Source organism: Ceratosolen solmsi, unplaced genomic scaffold, assembly GCF_000503995.2.
Source record: "Ceratosolen solmsi marchali unplaced genomic scaffold, CerSol_1.0 scaffold28, whole genome shotgun sequence".
NCBI lineage: Eukaryota > Metazoa > Arthropoda > Insecta > Hymenoptera > Agaonidae > Ceratosolen > Ceratosolen solmsi.
This window is the reverse complement of record NW_011948429.1, coordinates 4,686,681-4,707,516: the sequence shown is the minus strand read 5'-3', so window position 1 is coordinate 4,707,516 and position 20,836 is coordinate 4,686,681. Positions and strand designations below refer to the sequence as shown.

The 20,836-nt window shown below is 22.8% G+C and overlaps 4 protein-coding genes across 5 annotated transcripts in view; 1 reads left to right on the top strand and 3 right to left on the bottom strand.

Moving 5' to 3' along the window:
• Positions 1–4,203: 4,203 nt before the first annotated feature.
• BCAS2 (BCAS2 pre-mRNA processing factor) lies at positions 4,204–6,205 on the bottom strand. 2 transcript variants are annotated; one of them, XM_011501625.1, is made up of 4 exons: positions 6,109–6,205; positions 5,756–5,864; positions 5,414–5,679; positions 4,204–4,613 (listed from the first exon to the last, which is right to left on the bottom strand). In XM_011501625.1, the coding sequence occupies exons 2-4, from the start codon at positions 5,828–5,830 to the stop codon at positions 4,256–4,258; spliced, it is 699 nt and encodes a 232-aa protein (XP_011499927.1). In that variant the 5' UTR covers positions 5,831–5,864; positions 6,109–6,205; the 3' UTR covers positions 4,204–4,255. The 2 variants fall into 2 exon arrangements, with proteins under 2 accessions (XP_011499927.1, XP_011499926.1); XM_011501624.1 differs by lacking the exon at positions 6,109–6,205 and having other exon boundaries at positions 5,756–6,008.
• Positions 6,206–9,310: 3,105 nt separating this feature from the next.
• On the bottom strand, positions 9,311–11,769 carry LOC105363827 (protein-L-isoaspartate(D-aspartate) O-methyltransferase). Its single transcript, XM_011501623.1, has 6 exons — positions 11,585–11,769; positions 10,869–10,974; positions 10,661–10,800; positions 10,306–10,531; positions 9,619–9,704; positions 9,311–9,531 (listed from the first exon to the last, which is right to left on the bottom strand). The coding sequence occupies exons 1-6, from the start codon at positions 11,663–11,665 to the stop codon at positions 9,343–9,345; spliced, it is 828 nt and encodes a 275-aa protein (XP_011499925.1). The 5' UTR covers positions 11,666–11,769; the 3' UTR covers positions 9,311–9,342.
• Positions 11,770–14,096: 2,327 nt separating this feature from the next.
• On the top strand, positions 14,097–18,610 carry Sas-4 (spindle assembly abnormal 4). Its single transcript, XM_011501622.1, has 4 exons — positions 14,097–15,491; positions 15,653–17,229; positions 17,626–17,821; positions 18,284–18,610. Exons 1-4 carry the CDS (start codon positions 14,124–14,126, stop codon positions 18,407–18,409), a joined length of 3,267 nt encoding a protein of 1,088 aa, XP_011499924.1. The 5' UTR covers positions 14,097–14,123; the 3' UTR covers positions 18,410–18,610.
• Positions 18,611–19,044: 434 nt separating this feature from the next.
• The window catches only part of LOC105363881 (putative uncharacterized protein DDB_G0284213), a 2,245-nt gene continuing 453 nt past the window's right edge, over positions 19,045–20,836 (bottom strand). Inside the window, exons 2-5 of the mRNA XM_011501684.1 lie at positions 20,530–20,635; positions 20,126–20,423; positions 19,628–20,034; positions 19,045–19,388 (exon numbers count right to left, since the gene is read on the bottom strand). Coding sequence (XP_011499986.1) covers positions 19,045–19,388; positions 19,628–20,034; positions 20,126–20,423; positions 20,530–20,635 — 1,155 coding nt within the window. The remainder of the gene's footprint in view (positions 19,389–19,627; positions 20,035–20,125; positions 20,424–20,529; positions 20,636–20,836) is intronic.

The window sequence follows — 20,836 nt, the reverse complement described above, 5'->3', positions numbered from 1 at the left end:
AATCTAATTTTTCTACCAAATAAATTATTTTCAATTATTATTATTATTATTATTATTATTATTATTATTATTATTCACTTATGATTATAATATTATTATAATTATTTTACAAAGTGATTTTTCAGAACACGATAATCATACAAGTTCAAACAATTAAAAATTCTTTAATTTTATAAATAAGGCATTGGTAATGTACGAAGTATTAATAAATACGAACAAAAGGATTTAATGAAGCCTGGGTATTCGGATATGAAAATTATTTAAATGGTAATAAATGTTCACTGGTAGTATATAATTTCCAATTTATTTAAAATGTATTTAAGAAAATGTTCTTTATAATAACTTTTCATAGAGAATTTTACAAATTTATCATTTGAATTATTATTATTTTTATTTTTTTTTTTGTTTATTTAAGTTCTTATTTAAAAGTATAACGAAAACTGTTTATAATGTTATGGTAATCAAAATTTTATTTTAGTATCGCGATTCATAAAGAATAAGACATTAATGTCAAAGAGACGTAATAAATATTTTTTAGTCTGTTATTCATTTTCCTCTTGTACAAATGCAAGTTTTTTAGTTTGTGAGAAAAGATAAGCGCGAAGGAACAAAATAGTAACACTGACCAAACTTCGTGGTAGTTTTATGATTTTTTTCCTAGTATTAAATTAACTCAGTGGTCGTTAATGTTTGTTCATGACGGAGAAATAGTTTTGTAATAAAAATATTTCACTTAAACTAAAATTTTAAATAAATCAAGAGAATATCTTTAGATTACGAGTCCAATAATTTAAATTAATCTATCTTTAATTGAAAACAATTACGTAGAGAGCAATGAATAAATACGTTATATCGATTTCTACGGATTTTTATTTATTTACTTAATACAGTCTTTTTTTCTCAAACCTATATCCTACATGAAAACTATTTCTCTTATTCAAATTTCAAGCATATAATGTCTATTATTTAGGCAAATAAAGAGTTTGTATTGAATATCAAACATTGTAGTATAAATGTTTTGTTTTTGTGCTAACTTCTCTACTCTTTGTCAAAGTGTTTTAAAATTGGTATTAACATTTCTTCAGCTTTTCATACTTTTATCTTCTCTATTTCTCGCAAAATCGATATTTTCCAAATCGAAATTTTCTTTTTCTCAAATTTTCTGTAATTAATTTTCAAAGAAATCTGACATTTGTAAATTTTCGCTTTGATCTGAAAATTATAAATCTATATAAAATTATAAATATTTAAATATTCGTGACTGACACATTTCACAAAAATTAATAAAACATTTCTAAAAACAATGATTCGATAATATAGTATTTAATTTTCAGTAAAGAATTTACATCTTAGCTTACATTATGAGTTTTAATAATTATAATCATAAAATTATTCAACTGGAACTTTAATTATTTTTTTTTATATAAAATAATTTGTTGTCTTTCATCATATTGTATTTATTTTAGAATCATCATTAATGCCAAAGTATAATTTGTCATTAAATTTAAATCATAAAATCATATTACGACTAGTTTATTAATCAATGTGTTATATTAAGTTAAATTGATATAAAAATGATGGTTAAATTATATACTTTTTATTGATTGAAAATATTTGATTATATTCGACATACACATCCTTAAATATTTTACATCAACTTATTTTAAAGTATAAATTACAATAATACCTTAGTTCAATATAAGAATGAAAAAACTAGTTCCATTAATATATTTTTTTTTTACAAATTGCCATTTACCTTTTGTATTACGTAATGAATTTTAAACACATTATTACATTCAATTACATCAACAATGATTCACATTCTCTTTGTATATATATTTATTATAATCTTTTATAATTATGTCATGCATAACTAATAAAAAATTGTTTTTATATTTTTGTTTAAATCGTCTATTTTTTATAATTTGTGGTTTTTCCACAAACATTTTTAATGACTTTTTAAAACACTAAACAAAGAAAAGAAATGGGGGTAGTGAATTATTCTTCGTACTTTTTGTTAAATGTACAATTGTCAATTCGTTGTGATCAAAGGAGATGATTAGAAAGAAGATCTCTTTCCTCTTTTGGTGTACGCAAGAGAGCAGAGATGAGGTATGCTCGTCAACTTTCACCTATACATAGTGATAATAGTTGGAATAAGTGATAAATAATAATATTGATATAATTTGATATAAACTTTGATAATAGTATGTAATAAAAATAGATTATCTTAATTTTATGTTTAATCAATCATACCATCCATCTTTAAGAATATTAGTCTATTGTATTAATAAAGATCTTTAATATTAATTTTAGTATTGACACAAAAAAAAAAAAAACAAAAAATAGTAATTAATGTTTTTAAGTAGCAGAATGATTCCCCTCCCCAACTATTCATTTTATATTTGACGGTTTGTCTGAAAATTTGCTTCCTTGGATAATTAATTTTTGGAATGAAATTCGTTATATGAGCAAATTAATCTAATTATAAACTTTTTCAAAATTGAATTTATGATTTTTTTCACTTTAGTCTACCTCAAGTTAACAAAAAACTAATAAATTATTAATTTTTCAAATTAAACAACTTTACCTAATTATGCTTAAATTAAACAATAATTTTCTATATGGAAATCCATCGATAAATTTGTGTTTAATTGCGAAAGTTAAACGATATGTGTAAATAAATAATAAAAGTAAAATTATATCAAATTTTTTATAAACTAACAAGGTATAGACAGTTCATAAATTATAAGAAATACATATAATTAAAATAGTTTAAAAATTCGACTAACAATGTTCTTATTAAATAAAATGATAAACTTTTTTACAATTTAAAAAATTTGAAATGAGAATAAAACAATATTGAATGTTTTGAAATATATATTGAAATAAATAATTAAAATATGACGTTTTCATCACGAGGATCAGCATAATTTTATGAAAAAAGGCAAGAATAAACTTTTGAGTCTGTAATGTATGTATACACGCATACACGCAAATACATGCAAAAGAATGGACAATATAATTAGAATTATAAGTTTGTTTAATATAATATAAAAGTATCATAAGTTAGTGCGATTATATAATTTATAAGAATAGAATAAAAATTATTTATAATATTTTTTTATAAAATAATAAATAAAGATTAATACTTTATAATCTTGAAAGTACGTTCATAATTGTGGTAACTTCATTAACAAATTTAATAATATTATTCAGTATATAACCTGAATCCCATATAGTTGGAAATAATCACTGATTCTGAATTTGTATTAATTAATTAATTTGTATACGGATTAAAATTCTATATTGGTATTATGTTTTCAAATTTTGAAGATGTAAAAAGAATTTTTTTAAAACATTTAAATTTTATTTAATTTCATTATATATATTACTAAAAGTAACCATGTAACGAGAAAAAAAAATTATCTTGGCTTATATTATTTGTGTTCTTATTGGGACACGATTTATATTTATTTTTTATACAGCCATTATCTTTTATATTTTTTCAAAATACATGTACAAGTTAACTTTTTATTTTTTTTTTAAATCATATATTCCACAATTTTATCTTATTTCCTTTTTCCAAAATATATTTTTCCATTTTTTTATTTTATCTTTCATTGCTTCTTTCTATTTTTATTATATTTCTAAATACCAATTTATTATCATAATAAATTATTACAATTTGAGAAATCGAACTTTGATTAAAGCTAATTTAGACATTGCTTAGAAATAATTATAAAATTAAAATACAAATAATTAGAAATAATCTATCTAGTTGAAAATAATTTTAAATATTTTTAACTTTTGTTCGGATTATTAAATAATAATGCTTCATATTATCAATACTAAATTGAGATTAATCTTAATGTAATAGCTGTAATACTTTAAAATTAATATTAAAACACAAATTTTAAATAAATAAAATATATAAACGTATTTTTTTAAACATGTAAAAAATATTCACAAATAATGAGTTTTATGTATATGAGTTGCAATGATCTTGGTATAAATAAATAAGAAAATGAATTTTTTAATTACAAAAAACATATTAATTCTCTATTAATGCATATGTAACATTTCAAAATTTGGTCTTCATATCATACAACTTAACAATCGTTTTATAAGAAAATCATACAAAATTAATAGCAATAAATTACTAATTACATAATTTCAATTAAAAATATAATACATGTAAAGTTGAGCTATAAAAAACATATTTATTATTTATTATTTGAAAATGTCAGTCTTATTATAATTCTAAGTTTTGATGTAAGACGTTTTCTTGTTCTTCGCCAGGAACTTCATTTATTTCTACCAGATGCCCTCCTCTTTGTATAGTAATTTTGTTTATTTCATCTTCTAAGTAAACACAAGCTTGTTCTATTTCATAGTTCTTTGAAACTAATCCTACCCATTCGGCTTCAAGTGCTCGTAAGTTTTCTCCTCCCTGAGTTTGCATAGACTTCCTTTGCCAATTTACTTCTTGTATCATTTTTCTAAGTGCTTGGATTTGTTTTTGAGCTCCTGCAACTAATTTCACCAATACCTTTAAATATACTTTCCAAATTTCACAGCCATAGATCATCATCAGTTCTAAATTGCAAATTCTGAAATATATAAAAAAGCATTTAAAGTTTATTAGTCAATTGAATAATCAAAAATTTATTCATTGAATGAAGAAAAATAATACATACTTTTAGAAATTTATTATAAATAATCAAATTTGCTAATAATGTTATTTTACTCGTTTTTCTAATTATATTAATAATTCGAAAAAGTATTAAGATATTAATAAGTAAATACTTTTGTTTCTTAATAATAGATTTGAGTATATACATTTTGTAATGCTTATAAATTCTTAATTTTTGAATTTAAATAAAAATTAATCTTGATAATATTAAATATAAAACAAAATAGTTTATAAAAAATAAAACAACATTAATATTATTAATATTAAAACACACACAAATTATTATTAATTATGCTTGAAAACCTAATTATTTATTCAATAATTGTTATTGGTAAATTAACTTTTTATCAATAACTCACTTACGTATATATTACTCAAATGTTATAGTTATAACTTACAAATATTTTATACAAAAAAATTATTAAACTGATTAATAAATGTTTGATATTAATTACAGTTTATAAACATTAATTCTAGTACTTTATTATTCATAAAATAAATTTTGATTATTTTGATATATAAACATAAGCTTTAAATAAAAATCAAGAAATTATTAAATAATGATTCATTATTAGAAATAAATAATAATTGAAGATGTTTAATATATAAAAAAAAAATAATAATAATTTAATATTAATAATTATTTTTTATTATATAATCAAAAAGGATATGAATAAGCGATCTGCTAATTAAATAAGCTAAAATAGGATTATTTACCGAGTCGCTTGATGTTCTAATTGTGCAAAACTGTTTTCTACGCTTTCACTCCATGCTGCAAGATCATTCATTTTCCCTGGTGGTGGTGGAGGTAGTTCATAACGTTTCATACTTAAAACTTCCATAGGATGGCGACTTTGTAATCGTTCAAATTCGTGTTTTAATACATCTGTTTCAAAAGCAACAATATTTAATACTGGTAAATGCTCTAGATAATTTTTGGTTGGTCTGTAACGTCTTGTTTCTTCATCGACCATGCTAAGGGCCTTGAATAATTTATTTTGATTTCATTAATACCCTTAATTATAATGAATTAGAATTAAGTAAATGTATTTTAAATACCGCTTCTCTGACACCTGGTTCATCATATCCCTGATCTATGTAAGGTAGAGCATCAACTACAACTTCTCCAGACATTGTAATCTAAAGTTTCTCACTTTCTGAAAAATGTCTTTAGAAATTTCATGAACAATATTATGGCAATTTTATGATAAAAAATTGCTTATAAAAAAGGCTATACTAACGTATTAGTACTTTTTCTTTAAGAAATAACTTGAATTGATCTTTTAAAAATATTCGATTAACTTATACCTTAAGTTATCAGGCAACCAAAAATATTAACATTACGCTTAAAAATTCCAGTACATCCAAATCTATTATTTCTAAAATTTATACTTTAAAATATTGTCTTCTACCTTTAATCGTAACTTTATTAAAAACGTATAAATTATTTATCAAAGTAATTGAAAAGACCTCGTCTTCTGATTATTGACTAGTCAACTAATTTAGAAAATGGAATTGGGAATTATGGATTGTGGTCAGCCATAACCGTGTGAACTATAGAAATGTAATTGGATGGTTTAAGAATTATTTACAAGGTAGGAAAATTTTAAGATGATTGGTCCTTGCTTCCCCAAGCTATCAGATTTTGCAGACAAAATAACTGTAGCAAATTAAATAATGTTACGTAATTTTCAAAACTCGTTAAAATATTACAATCTCGATATATCAATTTTACTACTTTATTACAATTATGCAATATACAAAATATCATTGTCTATATTAGCGATAAACGGTTAGCCGTAGATTTCTAGTCGTGACGAAAATTAGATTTCAAAAGAGGGAGGCTATTGAAATTATAAATAATATATATATATATATATATATATATATATATATATATATATGCATATAAAATAAATTATACCTCAACATTTTATTACTTATAAATGTATCACTAACCTTATGCCATTTTATAAACTTTAGAATTTTATAAAAAATGTCAATATCTTAATTATATTGTTTTAAACTTGTTTTAAATTTATAATTCAAATTATTAAATATATTGATATATTGATAAATATATTGATATATTCTTCAAAATCTATACCTTGACTACTTCTCATTGAACCTAGATTATATTTCCTTTAAGAAATTATTTAGCTAGAAAAAAAAAGTAAAAAAAAACTCTTTTTTATTTTACGTGTCTAGTAGTTGAATATTTTTGATGAAAGTCTGAATAATTTAATAATTGTGAATAATAGTACATAATTATTGAGAAAAGGATTTAAATATTGAAACTAATCTTAGAATGTAAACAATTTAATTGTTAATAATATATTATAAATAATTTATTATAATTTCTAGATAATATATTAATATATTATGTATTAAATTATATTTAATAATATTATGTATTAAATACTTAATACATATTATGTATTAAATATAATTTAATACATTTATAAATAAAATGTGAAGTATTCATAACTAAGCAAATATTTTCTGTAATTTCAATATTTTTGAAAAACAAATCTAATTGATCCAATTTAAATTCTAGTATATCGAATATCACCTTTACTATATGTCTATAAAACTTGTATATTTATTAAAAAAAAAATAAACAGAATATGTTAATTATATAAAACCATGTAAGTGCTGTATAAGGGGACTTTTTTTACGTACAATTTATTTTTGAAAAATAATTATAAAAGGTACATCATAAATGTAGGAAAATTAATAAATAATTCTGTACTTAATATATATTCAAATAAAAAAAATGTTCTTGGATAATAATTTTCTATTCTACAAAAACATGTCTTTTGTGTAATAATTTAATGCGTGTAATTCTGTAAGTTTTAATGTTCTATTCATTATTAATATTTTTAATTGAAAACATTTTTTGATAGCTTAAAAAAGGTTTCATACAACTATATAATTCTAGGTTTGCTGAATACATAAATATTTATGCTAATAAATATCGATCAAATGCTTCAATACTTTCTATTTAAATATTATATTCCCATTATAAATGTTGTACTTATTGTTAATATTCAGAAAATTTAACCCTTATTAGAGATTTAATATAAATAAAATTATATTATTTTGATGATTGATATTATTGTTCTTAAAATAAGCTCAAGACAATTAAGACTATCAAATAACTAGGCGTAATAACTACATTCAACAGATAATTTCACTACACTGTTTTCTCGCAATTTCTTATCGACTCATTGATTCATTATCATTAAGTATCTTTTACATAGATCTCTTCCTTTCGCACTTTATATTGATATCTCAATTAAAAAATCATTAAACTATTGTATTCAATGCAATGATTTGCAAATACAATTATTTATGCATTAAGATTGTATTTATTTAATATCTTAAGGCTTAATAACAATATTCATGTTAATATTTATGATATTAAGTGTTTAAAAAATTGAGTTTGCATGTTTTCAAATGTTTAATTATTACCTAGTCAAGGTATGCATTTAATTTTTGCAATAATATCGTGAGCAAATTACAAATTTGAATTTATAAATTATTCCAAAAATAAATGTATATTATTCAAATATTTAAATGCCTTATAAATCCAAGTCACTTAGGTATTTGGAAATATTTTTTACTCGTTACATAAATACAATCAAATACTCAACTAATTACTGAATTTCATAATGTCGTTCCATTATATCGAGGTAATTTGTCTTTTTATAAAGAGAAACTGAAAATAAACTTTTTATTTTATTCACACTGAATATCGAAAATTACAACTTATTATTTTCTTGTATATTTTTTACGATAAATAATAATGTTAAATAATGTAATTAGTTTAAATTTTGGTAAAGAGTAAATATTCTATAATTTCATACAGTGTACATTTTAAAATTTTAATTTTACATTGTTTAAAATAATTCTGTTTAGCTATTATTTTATGTTTATGAATCTAATATTTAATAATACAATACTTTTAGCATTTACTTATACTGGTATTGTTAATTATTGTAATAGTAATTTGTTGTCCCTCGTGAATTATTAATGCTTAGTTGATAATTTTAGAAAGATAATAAAAAGTTGAACGATTCAAATTAAAAAAAATTTCTTTATTAAATCAAAATCTGTTTAAAATATATTAAAATATTATGTATTTATTAGTATAGATTAAATTTTAATTAAAAAAGAAAAGAATCACATGTTTTGAATATTATTTTAGAAATCTGTTTTTCGCCAACACAGTAATTTTCATTTTAATAATATTATAAGGTATTATCGGTCACTGGCTATTTCATTACAACATGTAATTAAATGTATTTCACCATTTAAGTTCCATATACAACAAATTTAATTAATTTTGATTATAAATTTTAATTATAAAATTTTATTAAAAACAATTAAATAAATTTTGTTTGCTTATAAAATACTGTACATTATATAGTATCTATTTAATATCCTATTGATATATCAATAATTTATTTTGAAGTATTAATACAGAAAATCTTATTTACGAAATCTTATGAAAATTATTTTATCATTATAACAAAATTGATATTAAATTTTTACATAATTGTGTAAAAACAAATGCAACTGAATTAATTTGTAAATTTCTCAAAATTCTAGGTGATATAGATGTTAATACTTTTTATCTTACTCTATGAAGAATTTTGTAATTGAGTCTTTGTATCGGTTAAAGGGACATATGTAACATCCATTAATTTTGTTTTCTTTAACGAGCCATCTAAATTTTTGTCTATTTGTAATAAATTTTGATATTTCCGAGATCCTTCTTTTAGAAGTACTGGACAAATCAATCTTCCACCAGGAACTAACTGATCAATCAGCTATGAACATAATAGAAATCATTTTTTTCACTTCATCTTTTAATATAAATAGAAAAATCATATTAATTGCATATAAAAACCATTTACCTTATAAGGCACTGAATCAGCAGCGGCACCAACATGAATAGCGTTATAAGGACCATAGGCTGGAGCTCCCAATCTGCCATCTCCTTCTAGATGCATTCACAATGACTTGATGTTAGTCTTGGGCCTATCTTTACATAAACAACAAAGTCACACCAAAGATAGTTTTATTTAAGGTATCGAAAGCAACAAGCTTGATTTGATTGCAATAATCACAAGACTTACACTACTTATATTTTACATTTAAATTATTCTAGGTGTGCAAGCAAACCATTAAATTCACTTATAAAAAAAAACGTTTACTTTCCATTCCATTTTTATGAACTTATGAAAATTTTATAGCATAATATACAAAATTAACATTTTTAAATAAAATGAAACGATTGTTAAATTAAATTAATATTTAAAAGTGTTGACGTTGAAGTATTTTTTTCAAATTTTTTAAAATAAAACTTACTTTTATAGTTATGTGCCTGTCATTTCATTCTAATTTCAAATATATCATGTCTAACAATATACAATTATCATATATTTTAAGACTAATATAAAATGATAATTAATCAGTTAGTTGGGTTCCTGATGTTTACAGATATTTATAAAAAAAAAAAAAAAAAAAAAGTAAGTTTGATAATATTAGATAAATTATTATAACTTACAAATTTTTACAACTTTTATAATAGAACAAAATACCTAAAAATTTTATACGTCCATCTTGCAAAAATTCAGGATGGTCTTCTTCAACATTTTGAATTGACATTTCAACAAGTTCCGTAATATGATCTATACCAATAACTAGTCCGTGTACTCCAACCATATGGGCCATACACGCAGTCAAGTAGCCAGAGCCCGAACCAATATCTAAAGCTTTGGCACCGTCGAAAAGTTGATCTAACAAAAATGTTAATGCATACGCATGCTGAAATGAAAAATCTTATTGTTACAGTAATTTTTAAATTAGACTTAAAATATTATTCAAATAATTATAATTCCAATAATAAACATGTCTAATTGATTTATAAATATAATGTAAACACATAATAATTACCATATGTGGAGCACTAATGGTAACGCTAAAACCAATTCCTCTAGGACGATCTTGATAAGGATTTAAATCATGACAATATTTAGCTCTATCTACAGATAACATAGCAGCTTCTACTTTATTATTCTTAATTATATTGGCATCTAGAAACGTTCATTCATGATTATTTATAATTAAGCCTCAGAAGAAATAAGAATTTTCATTATCCTACCTTTCAGCTTTGATACCATCTCTTCATTTGTTATTCCAGAGCAGTGCCATGCCATTTTATAACTTATTGAAGTAATGAACTTCAATCTTAAATTATTCAATATAAACTTTAAAAATTATATTAGAAATAAGTATTAAATACTATAGATATTAATTAGCATATTTAAAATTATATTTTAATTTAAATATATTCATTTTAATTTCCATTAATTTTATCGATAATAAGCATTTCACAATTTCAAAATGTCATCAACATAATTTGAGTATATAAAATATATTATAAAATTATATAAAGTATTATAAATATAGAATAAGTATTATAAGCTAAATATCAAGTAAATAAAATATCAAAACAAAATATAATTGTCTAATTATTATAGTAATTATTAGTAGATTAAGCTACAAACAAAAAAGAAGAACTTATATTATTAATGGAATTATTAAATGATTCTAATTTTTATTCCTAAATAATAGAATCTGTTTATTTAATTAAAGTATATAATTAATAGTGAAAATATTATTCTACATTATATAAGACTAATATATTTATGATAAATAAAAGAAAATAAATATGTAATATAACATATAATATTGGTAATTAAAAAAAAACATTAACCATAATAACGATATTTTTATTCCAAAATTTTTTCTAATAAATTTGTATGCAATAGTTATGAGAAATCGTCAAATTATAATTTTATTATCCGTCATAATCACCTGAGTTTGACAGATCAGTGCACAAATCTGAACGTTGTAACCATCTTTTAAAAGATAAGATACAATGAGATACTTGTACATTAAACCTGATTAAACGGTATTTAATATGTGATAATGTAGAAAATTGGAAATGTTTTACATAATAACTCGAATTTCTATCTATTTAATTCCAATTTATTCAACTTCTCAATGCAATAGACTATAAACTAATGAAATAAACAATTCAGTTATTTGTTAGTATTGACAACGGAAATATAATTTTATTGGCTCTGGCAAATACTCGCAATACAAATATTCAGTTCTACAAAAGGTCGGAATTATTAAATAAAATGATTTATTTACAATTTTTATCGCATTTATTACAAAGTAAATAGTTGCCAAATATATCAATGAAGATTATTACTCTAATGCTAGAATTCAAAGCATTTGCTATTAAAGTAATTATTTTGTTAATTTTTCAAACAAGCAACACGAATATAGATAATTTTTACATGCAAACTAATCTAAAAATTAAAATAATTATATTTTAAAAATAAATGCTGTATTTTATGATGAAAGCAAATTAAAAATCTATATTTAATGCGATATTTCCCTAAGTGTGGCTATACATTTATATTCGAATAAAATTACAATTGTATTATAATATTGTTTAATAGCTTTTAATTTTATTTTTATTTTTATTTTTATTTTATTTTTATTTTTTTTTTTTTTTTTTTTTTTTTTTTTTTTTTATTTTTTATTGACAGAATAATTTAGGTGGTAGATAAGGAATTTTGGCATTTTAAAGAAAAGCATTTTACATGCAGTTTTTGAACAATTTATTTATGTACGACCTAAATACATATATTGCGCGCTATATATTTTTACTCCAAAAAAACTTGAAAAAAATAATTATTTCCTGTAGATAGCCATACAATTAATTTTACTTACATTGATTATTTTATTTGATTAGCAAAACAAAATTTATAATAAAAAGGTGTACATTTCATATTAATAAATAATCAAAATTCACTAAACTGAAAATATTCATTTACAATTATTGTATATTTAATTTAACTGAAGATATTTGAAAAATTACGAATATTCACAATTTTTTAAGGAAATTGATTTTATCTTAGTTTTGATCTTATATTACTTTAGAAAAATAATCTGAAATTATTAAGTTTGTTATATTTTTGATTTTTAATTATATTTTAGAGCATACGTATTGATTTTATATATATAAATTTTGTAACAATTTAATTATTGCTTATTATGCAAAAACTTTAAATGAAATTATACATATTATGAATTTATTGATGATACATCTATGTTGGTATGCTAAAGTTGCATAGTTTTAACAGTTAGAATTTAAAAATATTTAAAAATTTTGGTAATACCATTCTTATTTTTTGAAAATTTTAGATTGCGAATATTGACAATTTTGTTCACCTATAATCTTGATATAATTAATTTTGTAATTTTAAAAGTCTAGCCTGATAATGTAATAGAACGTCAATTTATTTTTTTGATATTAGATAAAAGGACGAATCAATAAGATCAGTTTACGATTTGTTCTTTCAACATTTTTATTTTTTATCTTGATAATTAATATACGAATTATTTCTTTTCTTTTGAAGTATCCTTTTAATGAATAGCTTTCGCCTTTATATTTCACCCTACTTGTACTTCTATTATTGTCTGTATAATTAATGTTTTTAAACGTTTAATTTTTATTATCAACATTTAATTCAACATACGATTTAAACTACCATGTACATAATATACCCAAATATGTGAATATTTGCATAATGTAATTTATTATAAAATCATAAAATATTCCTTTTAAAATTTAAATATTTAAATAATTAAATTACTTTGAAATTTTTCAACCTTTTTTTTTTTTTTTGACGCATCAATTTGAAATTTTATTTTTTTACCGCCTTATAAGCCATTACTCATTTCATACGGTATTATCAAGTATCTTAATTTTCAAAAATAAAATATTTTAATTTTATGTAATTAAATAATTTTATATTTACACGTTGGCTTCAAGTTTGTGAGATATTTTTTTAGCGTTTATAATGTATGATATTTAAAAGTAATGATACCAAAAATTAAAAACAAAATTATATAATTATAAGATTAAGATATAACTTATTATATATAGTAGAAGACAATTTCTGAGAAAACTCAAAAATTTAATTGAGCAAATTAAAATACGTCATTCTGATTTCGTTTGAAAAAATTATATTTTTTTGTAAATAAAAATAAGCCATTTTTTTAATTAGTTTTTATGTTTATCAATACAAATTTAAAATTGTAACGGCTGTCTAACTAATATACTAAAATAATTATATACGAGTTTACCGTTAGAGGGTTGGCGGTCGGATAATTGATGTTCGTAAGTAATTTACAATATAATAAATATCGCCATTTAATATTGATTTGTTTATTTATGAATTTATAATATTTCATTATTCAAGCCATTGTTCTTGCTTATAAATTAGATTTTACATTTTCGATTGTTATTTATTAGATTCCTTATGAAAACATTGGAATGGCTATCGAAGCAACTATCGTAGAACAACTTCAAGAACTTCAAAAATGGCAAACTCAACGAAAAGAAGAATTAATAAAACAGCAGCAAAAGCAACGAGAACAACTAAGTAATGAACAAAATCGTATATATCATAGTTTAAGTTTGTCAGTTGAAGAAATGAATTTGAATGATCAATCTTTAAAAGAATTAATAGGACAAGATAAAGAAGAGATAATTTCAGATTTAATAGATTTTAATACACCTGATGAACAATGTGAATCACAAAGAAATAATTTTTCACATTATGTTACTTTGACTAATGAAAAAAACAATAAGTTAAATTTAAAAGAACCACAAGTACAATTAAATGTAAAAAATAAAAATTTTAATTTAGAATCAAACTTAGAATGTAATAATTCATATAATCCAGACAGTTATAATTCACAATATTCTATAGATAGTACACAATCATATTCTTCTAGGATGTCTGATAGGCAGCGTATATTACTCGATGACATACCGGTTCCATCTCCTAAAAAAGACTTTAATACGCTATTAGAAGAAAGATTAAAAGACGACGAAGGTGCGAATATTAAAAATAAAAATAAACCAGTATTTAAGAGACCGTTTCTTAAAAAAGGACAAGGTCTTGCTAGATTTATGCCTAATTCAAATTCTGGAGGTACTGGAAGACCTAGAAGCGCATCACTTTCTATTGCCACACAATCGAATAATAATAAAGCATCTAGAGCAACAAAGCTTGAAAGATGTAATTCTTTACCAAGATCAAAACAAACTGATGCATCCAAGAAATTAAATGCAAATTCTGTATCAATTTCTCAACCAAAATTAACTATTAAAAATGTGCCACCACCTAGAAAGAAAACTCGCGGTAAACCTATTGGTTCTATGCTGAATTCAATTGTTGACAAGAAAAATCCTGTAGAAATAATATCTGATACTAATAGTTCTGATCTTGAAATTAAAAATAAACGAGAACTAGATGAAGTTAGAATATTTGAATTTCTTGAAGATAAAGCAGAAAATTCAAGTTTCTGTTCGACATCAAGTACAGTTATAGCTTTTTTACAACAGTCAACACCTTTAAAACATAAAGCTCTTTTGCATAGTGCTTCAAAACATAAAATTTCCCTCCACGATATAGGCGACAAAACTTTGGAAAAGATAGCATGTGCAGCCAAGGCTAGTCACTTAGAAACACCACAGTCTAAAGAAAATATTAAGGATCAAAAGCATATACATTGGGATAAAGTTCCAATATCAAAAATGAAAGAGGATAAAACTGTTACTGGCACTATACTTCCTTATGGAACTGATATAGATGAACAATACGATGATTATGTTATGAATCAAGATCTAAGCGAAGTAAGTTATTAATTATAATTAGCCTATTTCAGTAGCTTTTTTTTTTTTAAAAATTTTCATTAATATGTAAGAATATAAAATAGAAATAAATTAAATAATTTATTCTAAAAGTATTTTCTTTTTCTTTTTTTTTTTTTTAATATAAAGAAGCTTTTTTATAGGATGAGAATAGCGTGAGTCTTCACGTGAGATTTTCTGAGCATAATGAATACAAGACCATGACAGATGCTTCGAGCGTTTCAAGTGATTCAGAAACCATTATAAATTACACTGATAATAAAGGAACTTGGTCCGATAGCTCAGTCACCCCAGATTCATCGGATATGGAAAGTATTATATCATTACAATTAAAACCTGACGCTAAATGCAATGACAATAATAAAATATCTCCTAATTTTATAAAAGAAATTGAAGATAATAGCTATGATGATGATATTGACTTTAAAAATGAAGTAGAAAATGAAGAGGAAAATGAAAATGAAATCGAACAAAAAAATGTAACTTTGCAAAATGATGACACTGTAATCGAGGAAAAAAATGAAAATACATCATTATTCAAATCTCAACTTTTAAAAACTCGTCTTTTAGAATTAGAACAGGAAATTGAAATCTTTCGTAAAGAAAGTGCGGCATTGACATTTCAAAAGCAGAAACTTCAAGAAGAGCGAACAAAATTACACGAAGAACATACAAATATATTGCGAATTATGAAAGAAAAGGAAGAAACGCTAGAAATGGAAAAACGAAAAACAGAGACTATTTTACAAGAAGAGAAAAAACGCTTGACACGAGAGAAACTTGCATTAGAAAATAGAATGAAAGATGCTTGGGAAAAGGCTCAAAAAAGTAAACAGGAGCGACAAGAAATTCAAACATTGAAAGATCAATTGGAAGATCTTAAGGAAGAATATGATCAAAAAGAGAGCAAATGGTCAGCTACTAGTGCCAGACAAAGAAGTCAAATAAGAGTTCTACAAACGGAAAATTCAAAATTGAAACAAGAATTAGAAAAAATTCAACAAAAGAAAAATGCTAAATTAAAAAAACCAACAACCACGACAAATACACGAGCTATTAATCACATTAATAAAGTATTAGGGGATCGTAAAAAAGAGGAATTAAAAAATTCAAATAACATTGGCAATTATGATATGGGTTTGGAAGAAAAGCAGCAAGAAAAGGACATCGAAAAAGTGAAAATTTTGAAAACCGCGGAAAGTATTGCAAGAACGCGAAATCTATACGAGAGCTTATTAAAAGATGCAACCGAAGATTTTCCAGAAATTAAAATTGGAAAAAGAAATCTAATTGATAAATATGTTAAATCTGATAAAAAAACGGAAGATTATTTAAATTACGAAGAAAATAATTATGATTGCCAGATAATTGAAGATGATATGTATCCAATTAATGCTGCAAGCCCTAAATTATTGCAAGAAATGCAAGAGGAGTCGAATAAGTTTAACGACGAAAGAAATAACAAAGTTGAACGTGCACAATGTACTGACAATAAACAAGGTATTAGGGAAGTCAATCATCCCGATGGTCATATCGAATACTGGTATCCTAATGGTAATGTTAAGAAAGTTTTTCCAGATAAGTTTCTCACTAAAATAATTTATTACAATGGTGATGTTAGCGAGACTGACAAAAATGGCAATGTTAAATATTTTTATGCCAGTTTAAGAACATGGCATACAACTATGTCGGATGGTCTGGAAATTTTAGAATTTCCTGAGTAAGTATAGTTTTATTTTTAAAACTTTATTCACATTTATTTTACAATAACGAGTCAGAAAATAATGAAATTGATATTTGTATTTACATTAGAAGTAAAATAATCAGCACATATATAAAAAAGTAATTAAATTAATGAATTACTTATGTATTGGATGATAATAATAATAACGGTTATGATAAATATACATTATTATTTAGATTACGTGTATTAAATAGCTTGTGTTTAATGAAATGAAAATTAAATGCTTTGATTAGATTATAAATATTCAGGTTTCTTAATAATACAAGTAATTTCTATATCCTAAATTAATTTATGATGTTTGTTTAATTATATTTATTTAAATTTCTACCTCAATAGTGATTGGTAATGCATTATTAACTATATTTATTTCAGTGGTCAAGTTGAACGTAAATCAAAAAATGGTACAATTGAAGTATCTTTCCCCGATGGTTCCGTAAAAATAGTTCAAACTGATGGATCTGAAAAATGGGCTTTACGGGATGGAACTATTGCCGAAACTTCGGCCGATGGAGAAAAAATACTTATTTTACCAAACGGGCAAAGAGAAATTCACACTAAAGAACACAAAGTAATTATGATTGTATTTATTTTTAATTACATTTTTTCATTAAAAACATTATAATAATATAATAGATATCATTATTTTAGCGTTACTTATCGTTAATTTGCAGAAAAATAATGTTACTTTATTAATTCAATTAAGAAATATTTTGATTTAAGATAATTGTATTAATCGATACAACTGGCTAATATAAAAAATTTGTAGTTATATTTTTTACATTGATAGTTTTTTAAATAAAATTATAATTACTTTTTAAAAATAAATAAAGATACGAAAAAAATTGTTCTTAATTTAGATATTAAATAATTTAACTATCAATTTAAAAAAATCGCTATTATAAATCATCATATACAATAATAAACAAATAAAGACTAGTAAATTTTTATGAAAAATAAGTGTATTGCAAGCGAAATTGAATTGCAGTGTTTTATAATTATGAAAGATAAAGAAAATGTTATATTTTTGCAGAGACGAGAGTATCTCGACGGAACTGTAAAGCTCATCTATCCTAATGGGATCCAGGAAACTCGATACGCTAATGGACGAATTCGTCTTAAAGATAAAGATGGTAATCTCATAATGGACAATCATTAATAATTAGAAGTATGAAACTAAAGACTGACGTGATGTATATACGTTTATAGTAACTAAGATGTATTCTCTGAATTAAGATTATATTTTCTGTTTAGCGTCCTGCGAATTGTAATCGTTGCGATATGTAAAGTATATGTACAATTGAAATATAATGTATATTAGTATATTATATTACTGTAAGCATTTTACGAAACTGACAAAAAGAATTTTTATTTTATTATTTTAAATTATAAAAAGTATTCAAATAATGATTTAAAAGCGACTTATAATTAATTATAAAATCTCTCGCTACCTTACAAAACATTTTTGATAATATATAAATATAAATACGATAATTAATAAAAATTTTTGTAAAAATTAACTTTAGATGAGAAAATCGTAAATGTATATACAGGTGGATTAAATTTAAAATTGTACAACTTGAAAAAATATATTTAATTTTTAAAATACAAAGTTTATTATTTACATTTTCTTAAAGAAAAATGCATGGTTGCAATTTTACACTCTATCGAGGATTTATACATTCGTCTACATACTAAAATTTATGTAATAAAAACTTTATCTACTTTAACTAGATCTTGTCTAAGAAATTTGCCGTGGATGTTTAAAAGTTATTTGTTACTTTAGTTTTTTAGTTATTTATGCACAATTTGTTCAAGTAATTTTAAGGCTGCTCTGTAAATTACTAATGTATATGATAGATCATCATGAGGTGTTATAGACCAGATAAAATTTTCAATATAATACAAGTTCGTATGAAGTTTCTGAGATCGACATTTGATTATAATATAAAGTAACAAAGGAATCAAATCATCTGAATTTAGTAAATTAGTATTCGATCCGTCATTACTGTCATTGAAAAAGTCATTTCGAGATTTCATATCAGCTATGGCACCTTTAAACTCTGCAATAATAATATCCAACGTTCTTTTCATACACGTCAATTTTTCGTGAGGTCCTTTATGAGAATCTAAAGTTGCTAATTATTTAAAAAATAAATATATTCATTGAATTTCATACATAACATACACGCATAATAATTTGTAATGTATCTTTGAGTATTAATTAAAAATATTATTGCTAAATATTGCAATAAGATAATAATTAACAAATTAAAATCAACACTAATCTTTGTCTACATGATATTAATAATCAACATTTTTTATGTTAACATTGTTTTTAATTTATTTTTAATTTGTAATGAAATTAATTAGTTACCCAGTTCTGTCATTGAGTTTGGCATTGAAATAGGAAACGATTCTTTTACACGCAAATGATCGAGCGAAACGCTGGCGTCAATTATGTGATCGATTTTTGTTCTTATACCTAAGTCTTGCTGATTGAATAAATTACCAAGTATAAAATATAAGGTATCGTGTATTTGGTGCATAACAAATATTTCTAAAGATATGCTTAATAATTTTTGAAAACGTGCGTCACGCTGAATATCTAATTTTTGTTTGCGCATAATAATCGCCCAGTAATTACAAATTAACTTTTGCAATATTTGTTTTAAATCGTCCATGGAATTATTTTGATTTATATCAATACTTTTAACTTTGAATACTAAATCACTTATATTAAGTAATTTTTTATTTTGAAGTTCGTTTAAAAAATTTACCGCTCTAAAAGAAATATAGATAAAAAAATTAATTATAAAAAACATGGTATTTTAAATTAATATTTTTATGTATGCGTATATATTTATTGATTTACTCTTTATGTGATAAAATATTTCTATTTAATTCCAATTTATCGGATTGTGATATTTGTGTTATTATTATTCTGTATTTTCTGTGTACTGGTTTATCCACAATTATCATATTATACGCTTGATATTCCTTGTTATAGCCCTTTTCAAATGATAAAATATTAACTTTATAATCATGATTCGATTCATCATCATTGATTAATTTTATTACACAATTATCTATTTTATACAAATGTGTCTCTCCTTCATCAGTGGATCTAAATTGTGTATTTGATTCTGAATCTGGCTTTAGCACGTGATCGTCTGAAAAGAATTAATAACTATTATTTCATTCGGTTCATAAAATATTTTTTAATCTAATTCAAGAATAATTAATTAAAAAATTCTTTCCTTAAATAATATTCCTTACCAATAAATTCATTTGTAATAGAAATTTCTCTCAAAGAATCTGTACATGGTACACAAATTGTCCAGCATTTCTTTAAAGCAAAGTCATATTTTCTTTTATATTCATTCTGATGAAAAAAAAAATAATATTAAATCTCTAATATAAAAGTATATTTAAATGTTAATATTAACATGTATTAAAAATTATTATGGAATTCCAAACGTATTAACTCATAGAGTCTTATGTAAATATATTATTTTATTTATGAATGCATTTAAAATTTAATTTAAAATTACATACATTATATATGCTTTAAAATTTGTAGGGA

What these genes read in the sequence shown, in the direction of transcription:
- BCAS2 (XM_011501625.1), bottom strand. Translation starts at nt 5,830, where the DNA reads ATGTCTGGAGAAGTTGTAGTTGATGCTCTACCTTACATAGATCAGGGA. An exon ending in AACCAGGTGTCAGAGAAGCG is followed by an intron (nt 5,680 to 5,755) that starts GTATTTAAAATA and finishes AAATTATTCAAG; the next exon opens with GCCCTTAGCATGGTCGATGA. An exon ending in TTAGAACATCAAGCGACTCG is followed by an intron (nt 4,614 to 5,413) that starts GTAAATAATCCT and finishes TATATATTTCAG; the next exon opens with AATTTGCAATTTAGAACTGA.
- LOC105363827 (XM_011501623.1), bottom strand. Translation starts at nt 11,665, where the DNA reads ATGTACAAGTATCTCATTGTATCTTATCTTTTAAAAGATGGTTACAAC. An exon ending in CCATTAGTGCTCCACATATG is followed by an intron (nt 10,532 to 10,660) that starts GTAATTATTATG and finishes TTTTCATTTCAG; the next exon opens with CATGCGTATGCATTAACATT. An exon ending in TGGACGTATAAAATTTTTAG is followed by an intron (nt 9,705 to 10,305) that starts GTATTTTGTTCT and finishes GAATGCATCTAG; the next exon opens with AAGGAGATGGCAGATTGGGA.
- Sas-4 (XM_011501622.1), top strand. Translation starts at nt 14,124, where the DNA reads ATGGCTATCGAAGCAACTATCGTAGAACAACTTCAAGAACTTCAAAAA. An exon ending in TGAATCAAGATCTAAGCGAA is followed by an intron (nt 15,492 to 15,652) that starts GTAAGTTATTAA and finishes GCTTTTTTATAG; the next exon opens with GATGAGAATAGCGTGAGTCT. An exon ending in GAAATTTTAGAATTTCCTGA is followed by an intron (nt 17,230 to 17,625) that starts GTAAGTATAGTT and finishes TATTTATTTCAG; the next exon opens with TGGTCAAGTTGAACGTAAAT.